This window comes from Bufo gargarizans, chromosome 2 (genome assembly GCF_014858855.1).
Source record: "Bufo gargarizans isolate SCDJY-AF-19 chromosome 2, ASM1485885v1, whole genome shotgun sequence".
Classification (NCBI taxonomy): Eukaryota; Metazoa; Chordata; class Amphibia; order Anura; family Bufonidae; genus Bufo; species Bufo gargarizans.
Window position 1 is genome coordinate 354,451,417 of NC_058081.1, and position 15,706 is coordinate 354,467,122.

At 41.8% G+C, this 15,706-nt stretch overlaps 1 protein-coding gene across 2 annotated transcripts in view; it reads left to right on the top strand.

Annotated features, from left to right (window-relative positions):
- The window catches only part of PDE6A (phosphodiesterase 6A), a 147,180-nt gene that overhangs the window by 116,508 nt on the left and 14,966 nt on the right, over positions 1–15,706 (top strand). For both annotated transcript variants that reach the window (XM_044277463.1, XM_044277464.1), the window contains exons 12-13: positions 13,568–13,714; positions 15,389–15,496. In XM_044277463.1, coding sequence (XP_044133398.1) covers positions 13,568–13,714; positions 15,389–15,496 — 255 coding nt within the window. The remainder of the gene's footprint in view (positions 1–13,567; positions 13,715–15,388; positions 15,497–15,706) is intronic.

Genomic DNA, 15,706 nt, shown 5'->3' on the forward strand with positions numbered 1-15,706 from the left:
GTCTAATATACCTCCTACCTGGTCCTCTGGTGGTCCCTTTTGTTAGGATCGACCACCAGAGGACTCAGGTAGGTCAGTACAGTCGCACCAAACACCACACTACACTACACTACACCCCCCCGTCACTTATTAACCCCTTATAAACCCCTGATCACCCATGATCACCCCATATAAACTCCCTGATCACCCCCCTGTCATTGATCACCGCCCTGTCATTGATCACCCCCCTGTCAGGCTCCGTTCAGACGTCCGTATGATTTTTACGGATCCACGGATACATGGATCGGATCCGCAAAAAGCATACGGACGTCTGAATGGAGCCTTACAGGGGGGTGATCAATGACAGGCGGGTGATCACCCATATACACTCCCTGATCACCCCCCTGTCATTGATAACCCCCCTGTAAGGCTCCATTCAGACGTCAGCATGCGTTTTGTGGATCCGATCCATGTATCCATGGATCCGTAAAAAATCATGCGGATGTCTGAATGGAGCCTTACAGGGGGGGTGATCAGTGACAGGGGGGTGATGACCCTGATTACCCTGATCACCCCTGTCATTGATAACCCCCCTGTAAGGCTCCATTCAGACGTCCGCATGCGTTTTGTGGATCCGATCCATGTATCCATGGATCCGTAAAAAATCATGCGGATGTCTGAATGGAGCCTTACAGGGGGGGTGATCAGTGACAGGGGGGTGATTACCTTGATCACCCCCTGTCATTGATAACCCCCCTGTAAGGCTCCATTCAGACGTCCGCATGCGTTTTGTGGATCCGATACATGTATCCATGGATCCGTAAAAAATCATGCGGATGTCTGAATGGAGCCTTACAGGGGGGGTGATCAGTGACAGGGGGGTGATCACCCTGATTACCCTGATCACCCCCTGTCATTGATAACCCCCCTGTAAGGCTCCATTCAGACGTCCGCATGCGTTCTGTGGATCCGATACATGTATCCATGGATCCGTAAAAAATCATGCAGATGTCTGAATGGAGCCTTACAGGGGGGGTGATCAGTGACAGGGGGGTGATCACCCTGATTACCCTGATCACCCCCTGTCATTGATAACCCCCCTGTAAGGCTCCATTCAGACGTCCGCATGCGTTCTGTGGATCCGATACATGTATCCATGGATCCGTAAAAAATCATGCGGATGTCTGAATGGAGCCTTACAGGGGGGGTGATCAATGACAGGGGGGTGATCAGGGAGTCTATATGGGTGATCACCCCCCTGTCATTGATCACCCCCCTGTCATTGATCACCCCCCCCCCCCTGGTAAGGCTCCATTCAGACATTTTTTTTGGCACAAGTTAGCGGAAATTTTTTGTTTGTTTTTGTTTTTTCTTACTAAGTCTCATATTCCACTAACTTGTGTCAAAAAATAAAATCTCACATGGACGCACCATACCCCTCACGGAATCCAAATGCGTAAACATTTTTAGACATTTATATTCCAGACTTCTTCTCACGCTTTAGGGCCCCTAAAAAGCCAGGGCAGTATAAATACCCCACATGTGACCCCATTTCGGAAAGAAGACACCCCAAGGTATTCCGTGAGGGGCGTATTGAGTCCATGAAAGATTGAAATTTTTGTCCTAAGTTAGCGGAAAGTGAGACTTTGTGAGAAAAAAACAAAAAAAAATCAATATCCGCTAACTTATGCAAAAAAAAAAAAAAATTCGAGGAACTTGCCAGGCCCCTCATTGAATACCTTGGGGTGTCTTCTTTCCAAAGTGGGGTCACATGTGGGGTATTTATACTGCCCTGGCTTTTTAGGGGCCCGAAAGTGTGAGAAGAAGTCTGGGATCCAAAAGTCTAAAAATGCCCTCCTAAAAGGAATTTGGGCCCCTTTGCGCATCTAGGCTGCAAAAAAGTGTCACACATGTGGTATCGCCGTACTCAGGAGAAGTTGGGGAATGTGTTTTGGGGTGTCATTTTACATATACCCATGCTGGGTGAGAAAAATATCTTGGTCAAATGCCAACTTTGTATAAAAAAATGGGAAAAGTTGTCTTTTGCCAAGATATTTCTCTCACCCAGCATGGGTATATGTAAAATGACACCCCAAAACACATTCCCCAACTTCTCCTGAGTACGGCGATACCAGATGTGTGACACTTTTTTGCAGCCAAGGTGGGCAAAGGGGCACATATTCCAAAGTGCACCTTTCGGATTTCACCGGCCATTTTTTACACATTTTGATTGCAAAGTTCTTCTCACACATTTGGGCCCCTAAATTGCCAGGGCAGTATAACTACGCCACAAGTGACCCCATTTTGGAAAGAAGACACCCCAAGGTATTCCGTGAGGGGCACGGAGAGTTCCTAGAATGTTTTATTTTTTGTCACAAGTTAGCGGAAAATGATGATTTTTCTTTTTTTTTCTTTTTTCCTTACAAAGTCTCATATTCCACTAACTTGCGACAAAAAATAAAAAATTCTAGGAACTCGCCATGCCCCTCACGGAATACCTTGGGGTGTCTTCTTTCCAAAATGGGGTCACTTGTGGGGTAGTTATACTGCCCTGGCAATTTAGGGGCCCAAATGTGTGAGAAGAACTTTGCAATCAAAATGTGTAAAAAATGCCCTGCAAAATCCAAAAGGTGCACTTTGGAATATGTGCCCCTTTGCCCACCTTGGCAGCAAAAAAGTGTGACACATCTGGTATCGCCGTACTCAGGAGAAGTTGGGGAATGTGTTTTGGAGTGTCATTTTACATATACCCATGCTGGGTGAGAAAAATATCTTGGTCAAATGCCAACTTTGTATAAAAAAATGGGAAAAGTTGTCTTTTGCCAAGATATTTCTCTCACCCAGCAAGGGTATATGTAAAATGACACCCCAAAACACATTCCCCAACTTCTCCTGAGTACGGCAATACCAGATGTGTGACACTTTTTTGATGCCAAGGTGGGCAAAGATGCACATATTCCAAAGTGCACCTTTCGGATTTCACCGGTCATTTTTTTACAGATTTTGATTGCAAAGTACTTCTCACACATTTGGGCCCCTAAATTGCCAGGGCAGTATAACTACGCCACAAGTGACCCCATTTTGGAAAGAAGACACCCCAAGGTATTCCGTGAGGGGCATGGCGAGTTCCTAGAATTTTTTATTTTTTGTCGCAAGTTAGTGGAATATGAGACTTTGTAAGGAAAAAAGAGAAAAAAAAAAAAATCATCATTTTCCGCTAACTTGTGACAAAAAATAAAAAATTCTAGGAACTCGCCATGCCCCTCATGGAATACCTTGGGGTGTCTTCTTTCCAAAATGGGGTCACTTGTGGCGTAGTTATACTGCCCTGGCAATTTATGGGCCCAAATGTGTGAGAAGTACCTTGCAATCAAAATGTGTAAAAAATGGCCTGCAAAATCTGAAAGGTGCATTTTGGAATATGTGCCCCTTTGCCCACCTTGGCAGCAAAAAAGTGTGACACATCTGGTATCGCCGTACTCAGGAGAAGTTGGGGAATGTGTTTTGGGGTGTCATTTTACATATACCCATGCTGGGTGAGAGAAATATCTTGGCAAAAGACAACTTTTCCCATTTTTTTATACAAAGTTGGCATTTGACCAAGATATTTTTCTCACCCAGCATGGGTATATGTAAAATGACACCCCAAAACACATTCCCCAACTTCTCCTGAGTACGGCGATACCAGATGTGTCACACTTTTTTGCTGCCAAGGTGGGCAAAGGGGCACATATTCCAAAGTGCACCTTTCGGATTTTGCAGGCCATTTTTTACACATTTTGATTGCAAAGTTCTTCTCACACATTTGGGCCCCTAAATTGCCAGGGCAGTATAACTACCCCACAAGTGACCCCATTTTGGAAAGAAGACACCCCAAGGTATTCCGTGAGGGGCATGGCAAGTTTTTAGAATTTTTTATTTTTTGTCGCAAGTTAGTGGAATATGAGACTTTGTAAGAAAAAATAAAAAAAATAAAATCATCATCATTTTCCGCTAACTTGTGACAAAAAATAAAAAGTTCTATGAACTCACTATGCCCATCAGCGAATACCTTAGGGTGTCTACTTTCCGAAATGGGGTCATTTGTGGGGGGTTTCTACTGTTTGGGCATTGTAGAACCTCAGGAATCATGACAGGTGCTCAGAAAGTCAGAGCTGTTTCAAAAAGCGGAAATTCACATTTTTGTACCATAGTTTGTAAATGCTATAACTTTTACCCAAACCATTTTTTTTTTGCCCAAACATTTTTTTTTTATCAAAGACATGTAGAACAATAAATTTGGCGAAAAATGTATATATGGATGTCGTTTTTTTTGCAAAATTTTACAGCTGAAAGTGAAAAATGTCATTTTTTTGCAAAAAAAATCGTTAAATTTCGATTAATAACAAAAAAAGTAAAAATGTCAGCGGCAATGAAATACCACCAAATGAAAGCTCTATTAGTGAGAAGAAAAGGAGGTAAAATTCATTTGGGTGGTAAGTTGCATGACCGAGCAATAAACCGCTAAAGTTGTGGAGTGCCGATTTGTAAAAAAGGGCCTGGTCACTAGGGGGGTATAAACCTGTGGTCCTTAAGTGGTTAATAACTATTGTTTAGGCGCTATTACGCCCTGTATGTGATCTTGTGATTTTACTTTTTGGAGATAATCAATAAAAACTTTGTGATAAAAAAAAAAGTTACAAATGAAATAGGCTATAGATATTTAAATGTAATTTATATATTTATTTCTAAGAAAGCTCAGCAAAATATATTGGCACAAATTAATCTGCATTGAACCACTTGACTGTTCATAAGTAATATTAGATAAAAAAAGGTACAGACTGGGTCTCGTAAATGTACAGAATCATAAGAATCCTCCAATGTCTAATTTGAATTTAACAAAACTTCTTTGGAGTTCAATGGTCACATTTATTCTGCAGCTGGAATTCCACTTGGCCCAAAAAAAGGTACAGGTGCTGAAAAATGGCCTCAGTTCCTCAGAATGTATGTGAAGTGCCTTCCTTTATTGCAATGTCTAGTTAGTTTACTAGATATACAGTATCCAACATTTTACAACTATCAGTGCACCAGTGAAAAAGTCACAATTCTGTGGATTTAATTGGTCTCCAGAATGCCAAACCTCCTTTGATATTAAAAGTGAACTCTGCTCAACAACAACAAAAACCTACTTTGATCCACCTTTACTTACTGAATTGATTGTGGATGTGAGTCTAGTGGGACTAAAAGCAACCCTAGTTAATACAGAAGCAACAATCCAGATTTGTGCATCTTTCATTTCATCCAGAAAAGACCTAAAAAGTACATGAAAGCCCTCTAAACCTGAAAAGGAGAGCTTAGCGGTTGCCTAAGGATGTCATCATTTTCATCTGTTTTATGAGTTCCATTCATACAAATCATTAAACTCTCCTCATCATCTGTGGAAACCCAAGAGCCAAGATACCAGCAAGGATTGAATTGTGGGGTCTGTAACCTCAAGGCTATGATTTAAAAAAAATGTTCACAGGCCAGGAAACTATAGCACTTCAGCTGAATATGTTTCAACACATCCCAAAGAAGTAGTTCAAACCACACATTTGGTTAACCAAAGAGTATATCAGCTTTACTGTACATGCAGTGCCAAAGCACTTTCAGCTGATTAGTTTATGAAGGCAACTGAAAATGAAATCTTATCCAGAATGAAAAATGCCATGAGACTGAGAGAGCAAAGTTTTGAGATCATAAAATAAAGGAGCTAAAAGGATTCTCAAATGTGAGAGCAGAAATGTCAGTCACTGAGGAGCACCTTATTCTCTGAGGCACCAAATTGGTTGTTCCTAAAGCCTCACATAACTCCATAATACAGGTCTCTCATGAAAGTCATATGGAAATTGAAATTAGCTAAAAACTTCTTCAGGGAAAAAGTCTGGTTCCCAAACATGTATCAGTGAGTAGAAGAAATAATAAGACATTGCTCCATGTTAGCTAGTTACCCCTTCATCAAAACCAGAGTCCTTACAAATGTCTCCTCCTATCTACATCTGTCTGGGAGGAAGTAGCAATTGGTATCTATTGTCCACCGCCTAAAGGACAATACATTCTGGTGACAGTTAACGAATATTCAAGATACCCTGCTATAGCATTAATTTCTTCAGCCTTATTTTCCAGTGTCATACCACGGCTGGGCAACATTTTCTCAGCATGGTATTACAAAAATAGTCAGATTGGGCCTCATTTAATGGACATACATTTGTACAATTTTCTGAATATCTCGGGTCCACCCACAGGAAGGTAACAACTTGCTGGCCACAAGCTAATATAATAATGAAATGATTCATGTGCAGTTTAGGAAAGAGAGTTAAAGCTGTTTACTTGGAGCACACAAATTGGAACAAACACAGTATAAATCTATGGGCAACTACAGCCAATGCTATGCCTACGCAACTACTAAACAGAACTCCTTGCATTATGTATTACCATGGACTACCTGTCTTACCAGAGTTCCAAGTAAGACCAACATACTGAAATAACAAGGAGAAGATGAAACAGACAATAGTCAGAATGTCCAGCCAACTACCATGCGGAAGGGAGATAAGGTTGTTGTACGTCAAAGGCATAATGATAAGACCTTTCCAATATATGACCAAGCAGAATACTAGGTAGTGGATGTTAGCATGATGGCCTGCCACTGCTCCACTCCAGAGTGGACATAGGTGCTGCCTTACTTACGCTTCCATCTCTGACCTGCGGTATGGACACCCTGTTGCTCCTCTTTCTCACCCACAGCAGGCCTGGCCGTTGGAGTTTTGTGCCTCTCCTGCAGGCAGTTCTCTCCCATAGGGCATTTCCTAATTCTTCCCCAGCTTATGTCTGTCTGTGTCAGGATATAGAAACATAGAATGTGTCGGCAGATAACAACCATTTGGCCCATCTAGTCTGCCCAATATACTGAATACTATGAATAGCCCCTGGCCCTATCTTATATGAAGGCTGGCCTTATGCCTATCCCATGCATGCTTAAACTCCTTCACTGTATTTGCAGCTACCACTTCTGCAGGAAGGCTATTCCATGCATCCACTACTCTCTCAGTAAAGTAATACTTCCTGATATTACTTTTAAACTTTTGCCCCTCTAATTTAAAACTATGTCCTCTTGTAGCAGTTTTTCTTCTTTTAAATATTCTCTCCTCTTTTACCTTGTTGATTCCCTTTATGTATTTAAAAGTTTCTATCATATCCCCTCTGTCTCGTCTTTCTTCCAAGCTATACATGTTAAGGTCCTTTAATCTTTCCTGGTAAGTTTTATCCTGCAATCCATGTACCAGTTTAGTAGCTCTTCTCTGAACTCTCTCCAAAGTATCAATATCCTTCTGGAGATATGGTTTCCAGTACTGCGCACAATACTCCAAATGAGGTCTCACTAGTGCTCTGTAGAGCGGCATGAGCACCTCCCTCTTTCTACTGGTAATGCCTCTCCCTATACACCCAAGCATTCTGCTAGCATTTCATGCTGCTCTATAACATTGTCTGCCTACCTTTAAGTCTTCTGAAATAATGACCCCTAAATCCCTTTCCTCTGATACTGAGGTTAGGACTGTATCACTGATTTTATGTTATGCTCTTGGGTTTTTACGCCCCAGGTGCATTATCTTGCACTTATCAACATTAAATTTTAGTTGCCAGTTTTTTGACCATTCCTCTAGTTTTCCTAAATCCTTTTCCATTTGGTGTATCCCTCCAGGAACATCAACCCTGTTACAAATCTTTGTGTCATCAGCAAAAAGACACACCTTACCATCGAGGCCTTCTGCAATTTCTCTGATAAAGATATTAAACAATATGGGTCCCAGAACAGATCCCTGAGGTACCCCACTGGTAACAAGACCATGGTCTGAATATACTCCATTGACTACAACCCTCTGTTGCCTGTCCCTCAGCCACTGCCTAATCCATTCAACAATATGGGAGATCAAGCCCAAAGACTGCAATTTATTGATAAGCCTTCTATGTGAGACAGTATCAAAAGCCTTACTAAAGTCTGGATAAGCGATGTCTACTGCACCTCCGCCATCTATTATTTTAGTCACCCAATCAAAAAAATCAATAAGATTAGTTTGACATGATCTCCATGAAGTAAACCCATGCTGTTTTTGATCTTTCAATCCATGGGATTTTAGATGTTCCACAATATTCTCCTTGAGTATGGTTTCCATTAATTTCCCCACTATTGATGTCAGGCTTACTGGCCTATAGATGCCCGATTCCTCCCTACTACCTTTCTTGTGAATGGGCACATTTGCTAATTTCCAATCTTCTGGGACGACTCCTGTTGCCAGTGATTGGTTAAATAAATCTGTTAATGGTTTTGCTAGTTCACCGCTGAGCTCTTTTAATAGCTTTGGGTGTATCCCATCAGGCCCCTGTGACTTATTGGTATTAATTTTAGACAGCTGACTTAGAACCTCTTCCTCTGTAAAGACACATGCATCAAAAGATTCATTAGTCTTCCTTCCTAACTGAGGTCCTTTTCCTTAATTTTCCTTTGTATAAACTGAACAGAAGTATTAATTGAGGCAGTCAGCTAGTTCTTTATCTTCTTCCATATACCTTCCTTCTTTTGTTTTTAATTTGGTAATTCCTTGTTTTAGTTTCCTTTTTTCATTTATGTATCTGAAGAATGTCTTATCGCCTTTTTTCACTGACTGAGATAATTTCTCTTCTGCCTGCGCTTTAGAAGCTTTTATAACTTGTTTGGCCTCTCTCTGCCCAATCTGTCATCCTCATTTTTTTTTTTTTATTACTAAATGCTATCTTTTTGTTTTTAATGATTTTGGCCACTTCTGCTGAGTACCACAGTGGTCTCTTCCTTTTATTGCTTTTACTGACAAGTCTAATGCAATTTTCAGTTGCCTTCAATAGTGCCACTTTTAAGTAGTCCCATTTCTCCTGGACTCCATTGAAACTGTTCCAATCTGATAGAGACTCGTATACCACTAATCTAATTTTAGAAAAGTCAGTTTTTCTAAAATCTAAAACTTTTGTTTTTGTGTGGTGTGAATCAGTCACTGTACTTACATAGTAAACCACACTGACTGGTGATCACTAGATCCCAAGCTTTCCCCTACAGTAATTTCAGATACCAAATTCCCATTTTTGAATACTAAATCTAAAATGGCCTCCTTCCGGGTTGGCTCCTCAACTACTTGATGTAGAGATAATCCCAGTAGGGAATTTAGAATATCTGTACTCCTGGCAGAACTAGCTATTTTGGTTTTCCAGCTTACATCAGGAAGATTAAAGTCTCCCATAATGATAACTACATAGGGCACCTTCCCCAGTAGGAGGGTGCCTGATCTTAGGTTCCTGGCTTTCTAGTTTACCAGTGAAGGTGTGCTATTCTGATTGTCTGCAAGTGTACCATACAGTACCTTTGCCTGTTAAGCAACTCTGATACTCTGCAGCTTGCCCAAACATTAGCCTGCCTACTGTAATGATCCTTTGCTGCCTGCACTGACCTCTGCCTGTTTACTGACTATGAGTATTGCTGGATCCCTCAGTATTTCACACTGGTTTCTCTGACCCCCAATGGGTCATCTGCCAACTGCACCAGGACTATTACACGTGGAAGCAGCCTGATGGCTCCCCTACAGCAAGGACTGGATCCCTGTATAACTGTTAAAGGGTAAAAAAACATGGGACCACCAGGATAACGCCCTTACTACTAGCGCACTGTCTGACTGATCAGTTGATATAGTGGGTCCAAACCTACTGCCCGTGACAATGGCCAAGAAAGGAAATACAAGGAAGATGGACACTTTTATATCAGCAATGCCTGACATTTAAAAGTCCTACCATCAGAAAATATTGGTGAACCTTCCCAGTCTGAGGGAGCTGTTATGGAGAGTGGTGATTCCCAACAGGAAATAACTAGTGGTTCAGACAACGTTTCCAGCTAAACAAGATGCTATCCTGTGAGAAAAAGTTGAGCACTATCAAGGCAAATTTTGCCTTAAAGAGTCACTAACTTAAAAAAAACCTTTGATATGTCATAGAGATGTATCATAAGTTTTGAACTCTGGGGTCCTGAGTGCTGAGACCAGGGGTCAAGTCCTGGGAAAAAAAGTGTGGGAACTCACCCAAGATCCACTGCAACCCCCCCCCCCCTCCAAAAAATAAAAAAGCACAGAAAATCTAGCATGCTGTAATTTGTGTCGCTGCGGACTAAAAAATAAATTAAAAAAATAGCACTTTTAGAAAAGTTTGTCCTGGGATTCGATCTCATGACCTCTACACAGCAGAAGCAAGGCATATGCCCTCACAGCTATGAAAGCTGTCTAGCTTGCTACTTAAAAAAATATATATATAAGACTTCTACTGTAGGTAACTTTGCCCACTGTGTATGGATGTAGCAGAGCTGGGTGTGTTGGGGCAGCTGTCATGTGTATGGTTGTACACTAGGTATCAGTACACAAGGTATCAGTAGAAGTATCAGAAAAAGAAAAAAAAACACTTTTAGTTTGTCCTGGGATTCGAACTCATGACCTCTACACATTACAGGCAAGGCATTTACCCTCACAGCCATAAAAGCTGTTGAGGTAGTTGCTTAAAAAAAAAAAACTAAGACTTCTACTTATACCTAGTGTACTGATACCTAGTGTACAACCATACACATGACAGCTGCCCCAATACACCCAGCTCTGCTACATCCATACACAGTGGGCAGCTGTCATGTGTATGGTTGTACACTTGGTATCAGTAAACTAGGTATCAGTAGAAGTCTTATAAAAAAAAAAAACACTTTTAGAAAAGTTTGTCCTGGGATTCGAACTCATGACCTCTACACATTACAGGCAAGGCATTTACCCTCACAGCCATAAAATCTGTTGAGGTAGTTGCTTAAAAAAAAAAAACTAAGACTTCTACTTATACCTAGTGTACTGATACCTAGTGTACAACCATACACATGACAGCTGCCCCAACACACCCAGCCCTGCTACATCCATACACAGTGGGCAGCTGTCATGTGTATGGTTGTACACTTGGTATCAGTAAACTAGGTATCAGTAGAAGTCTTATAAAAAAAAAAAAACACTTTTAGAAAAGTTTGTCCTGGGATTCGAACTCATGACCTCTACACATCAGAGGCAAGGCATTTACCCTCACAGCCATAAAAGCTGTCAAGGTAGCTGTTTAAAAAAAAAAAATAAGACTTCTACTTATACCTAGTGTACTGATACCTAGTGTACAACCATACACATGACAGCTGCCCCAACACACCCAGCACCCAGCTCTGCTACATCCATACACAGTGGGCAGCTGTCATGTGTATGGTTGTACACTAGATATCAGTACACTAGGTATAATTAGAAGTCTTATATTTTTTTTTTTAAGCATTTACCTAGACGGCTTTCATGGCTGTGAGGGTAAATGCCTTCCTCTGATGTGTAGAGGTCGTGAGTTCGAATCCCAGGACAAACTTTTCTAAAAGACATTCTAAATGATCTCGTAGTGAAGGAGATGATGTCATTAGGGGGCGGGGCGCCATGAGAGGAGTCGCAGGCAGCGGCACCGCACAGACAGCTTCCTCTCAACTGAAGCCGCCCCTCCTCCCTTAACCTGCCCTGCACAGTGCGCTCCGTCTCCCCCTGTGAATCTGATTCAGCTGTGTTCTCCTGGCTTGAGGCTGAAAGGGAACGGCGTTCCTGCCATGAAAAAAGTGCAGGAACGCCGTTCCCATGCGTTCCCCCTCCACTCGACCCCTGGCTGAGACCTCCCACCAATCTCTACAACGTGGAGAGAGAAGCATGCCGATTCCCTCTTCAGCAACTAGGAGAGAGAACGCAATATGCTCCCCTTGTTCTAGAGATTGGTGGTGGTCTCATCACTCAGACCCGCACTTATGGAGGAGATGATGTAACAGGGGATAATGCAGCAAGTACCTCTCTTCCTTTAAAAGGAGAGCACATGTGACAGGAAACAGGAAATTAAGGGGCTTGCTGTGAGCTGGGAGAGGTAAGCAGATATATCTGAATATCAAAGCCAAGGGGGACTAAGAATTTAAAGTGATCCTGGATAAAAACCTAAAAGTGGACTATGTTGTAGGCACTAGGCAGGTCCAAATAGACAAAAGGTGGAGCAATACAAGTAGACAGAGCCAAAACAAGTAGAATGGCCAACACTAATACAGCACAAAATACCATCCCAGCAGAACCAAATATCTCAGTGCAGCAATAAATCAACTGTTCCAGAAGCTGTCCTTCTGTGGTGGCCATCAATAGCCACCACGTTCTGTCCTCCTCTTCATCCAATTGTCTTTAATTCAGATATGGAGCAGGGGGAGGTGAGATGTGGGCCACAGCACCAAGCCAACCCTACCTTCAGCATGCTGCCTGGATTTCCCTTACTAATGACCGCTATAGTGCCCCAGTAGTATGCTCCCCAAGTGGCCAAGGAAAGAAGAAAATAAATCAAATACCCTAATGCTGTTCAAAGTTGCCATCTCCGGTGAAGGCCACAGGCCTTTTCCAGCATGTGGCCTGAGGTGCTTGTGTCCCTGTGCCATCTGTACCCTGCCTTATATAGTGACTTGTGGCCTTTGAGGGTGAACAGCAGGGAGCCACAGGCTCCTATGTCCTGCTTCAGTATTTAACTGTATCACTATCCTGAGGACAGAGATACAATTGAATCCAGGAGTGCATCTGCAGTCATTGGACAGATACATAAGTAATTGATGCTCCCAGCATTAACTTCCTCAGAGGCATCAGGTCATTATGTACCTGGCCTGCAGCAGTGAGGAGGGCTCAGGTGGCACCCCTGGTAGAAGCTCTAATAAAATAACTTTCATGAGATTATCACAGCTAATAGCAAAAATCCCCACAGTTCCTTTTTTTTTCTTGGCCTGTTTATTTATGCAGGTTGTTGTGCACACAGAGATACCAAATATGTCAGGGTTATTTTATGTTGTATGTATTTAATGAAATAATATACAGTATATTTCAGTAACATACTTTGTTTAAAAATTGCTTTTGCATGTAATTTTAAGTGATTCACATGTACAAATTTTGTCTCATTAACTGTACATTTTATTATTTTGCACAGAATATGCAGGCATACTTTTTGCATGGCAGCATTTTTTTTTGTGTGTGTATAGAAATAAGACCTATGGCTTTCTATGGAAATGCCTGCAGAGGCTATCATGCTGCTGAGACTGGCAGTCACCTTTACAAGTGGCTTCCTTGTGCAATCAATTTGATCACATCGTTGAAAGTGTTGTTACAGAAATGTACTCCTATCGAAGTAGCTGAAGCAGGAACAGGGAACTATGCCGCAGTCTGCTCCTGCCACTGATTTGGCAGGTGCTCCGACAGCATCACTGAAATCATGGTGGTCAAACTGTAGGTCATAGCTTTTTATCACTGAGTGGCAATAGTTTACAATAAAACTCATACATCCCGACTGTTCCCTTCCCATCTGTGTCCTGATGATCATGGGAAGCAGGTTGTGCACCTCTGCCTTAGATAAGACAGATATTATTATATTCTGTAATGATAACATGAACACAATGAGAAAACCTGTTACTGGCTAACTGCTATAATTGTTTCTGTTCCTACAGCAAGAAGAACTGCCTGATCCAGAGAAAGCTGAGATTTATGAGTTCCACTTCAGTGATTTGCCTCAAACAGAGCTGTTCTTAGTAAAATGTGCAATTCAGATGTACTACGAGTTAGAAGTGGTTGACAAATTCCATATACCTCAAGAGGTAAGGTAATTGTTACAGCATGGGGATGAAATAGGTTTGATAGACATCTCAAAGAAAGACATGCTGGGCTAGAACTCTCTTAAAAAGTTACATTATAAGGCAAGAAACTAATATAATGCAACTGGAGAGCTGAGTAAATGTGAAGAATATTAGTAATAACATTGTTATAGACTTCTAGTCAATCCATCCCATTGAAGAAGAATTTGGTCAACTACGCCTAAGCCTGAAATGCCTGATAAAGAAAAGCAATTGACGTCAATAAATGTACAGGAGACAGGGATACAAAAGAATGAGTGCCATTCAAAGAGAACTATGGAAAAGGGTCCGAGACAATTTCCCCATTGCTAACGTCAGGCAATTATTGGGAACACACAGTTCTTTTTCGATAATTGCCTTGTCAGCCTGTGTAAAATGGCCTTTAGAGGTAACTAGAATCAGTCGAATAGTGGAGCTTAATTATGCAGCCATCATCAAGATGAATACAACGTTATTGGAACCGCGCTGCTTGCTACACCGTTGACACTTTTTCCTTTGTTGCAATCATCCACATTGTCCGACACAGGACATCAATACTCCATATATTGGTGTAACTGGACCTCTATCGGCTCCTCTGTAGAGTTTTAAAAAATCACATAGTAGTGAGGTACCTTCGATATAGTTAAAATCAGTGATTTTATTATACTCACAAACAGAATAAAATTGCCAGCATATCACAAAATCTGTTTCTCGTCACAGAGCTGTGGTACCTCACTATTGTGTGATTTTTGATACTCTACAGAGGAGCCGATAGAAGTCCAGTTACACCAATATATGGAGTATTGATGTCCTGTGTCGGACTATGTGGACGATTGCAACAAAGGATAAAGTGTCAACGGTGTAGCAAGCAGCGCGGTTCAAATAATGTTGTATCGTACCTTTTGTGTGAACATACCCACTTCACTTCTGGGACCTGCAGCGCAAGTACCATTAAGGCTACTTTCACACTAGAGTTCGGGGCTCCGCTTGTGAGTTCCGTTTGAAGGGGCTCACAAGCGGCCCCGAATGCATCCGTCCAGCCCTAATGCATTCTGAGTGGATGCGGATCCGCTCAGAATGCATCAGTCTGGCAGCGTTTGTCCTCTGCTCCCCCCAGCAGGCGGACACCTGAACGCTGCTTGCAGCGTTCGGGTGTCCGCCTGGCCGTGCGGAGGCAAACAGATCCGTCCAGACTTACAATGTAAGTCAATGGGGACGGATTCATTTGAAGTTGACACAATATGGCTCAATTTTCAAACGGATCCGTCCCCCATTGACTTTCAATGTAAAGTCTGGACGGATCCATTTGAGCAACTTTCACACGGATCCGTTCTGAACTGATCCCATCATCTGCATTATAAGAGCGGATCCGTCTGTGCAGACACCAGACGGATCCGCTCTGAATGCAAGTGGGAAAGTAGCCTAAGCTACGTGATTGGAACTTTTTATTGTGACTTTGATCATCAAGATCAAAATCTGGTATGGTAAAAGTTATCTCCCATGGGTCTGAAGATTATCTAAAATTTCACCTAGAGTGTTGCAGTAATATTAAAATGATCTCTATAGCAATGTGCAATGAACCCCTCGTGTTTTCATGATATTTTCTGTTTCTACCTGTGCTTTACATGAACATTTTTACCAATATGAGTTGTCACACAGGTTTTAGTGCGGTTCATATTCTCAGTAAGCAAAGGATACAGAAAAATTACCTATCACAACTGGCGGCATGGCTTCAACGTGGGACAAACCATGTTCACTCTCCTTATGGTAAGGAAGTAATAATCCTAATAATATTTATAGTGTAGAATGCTTTCATATTTATTTTGACCCTTACACACGCCACAACATAACTGTTCGTCATTTGTGTAGTATAAGTGTATGGAGCAGCATCGTGCTCTATATGCGGCTGGTGCCGAATGTGTGATACAGCTGGCAAGTACCCACAACGACCAGGATTCTAAATAATGCTAATCCAAG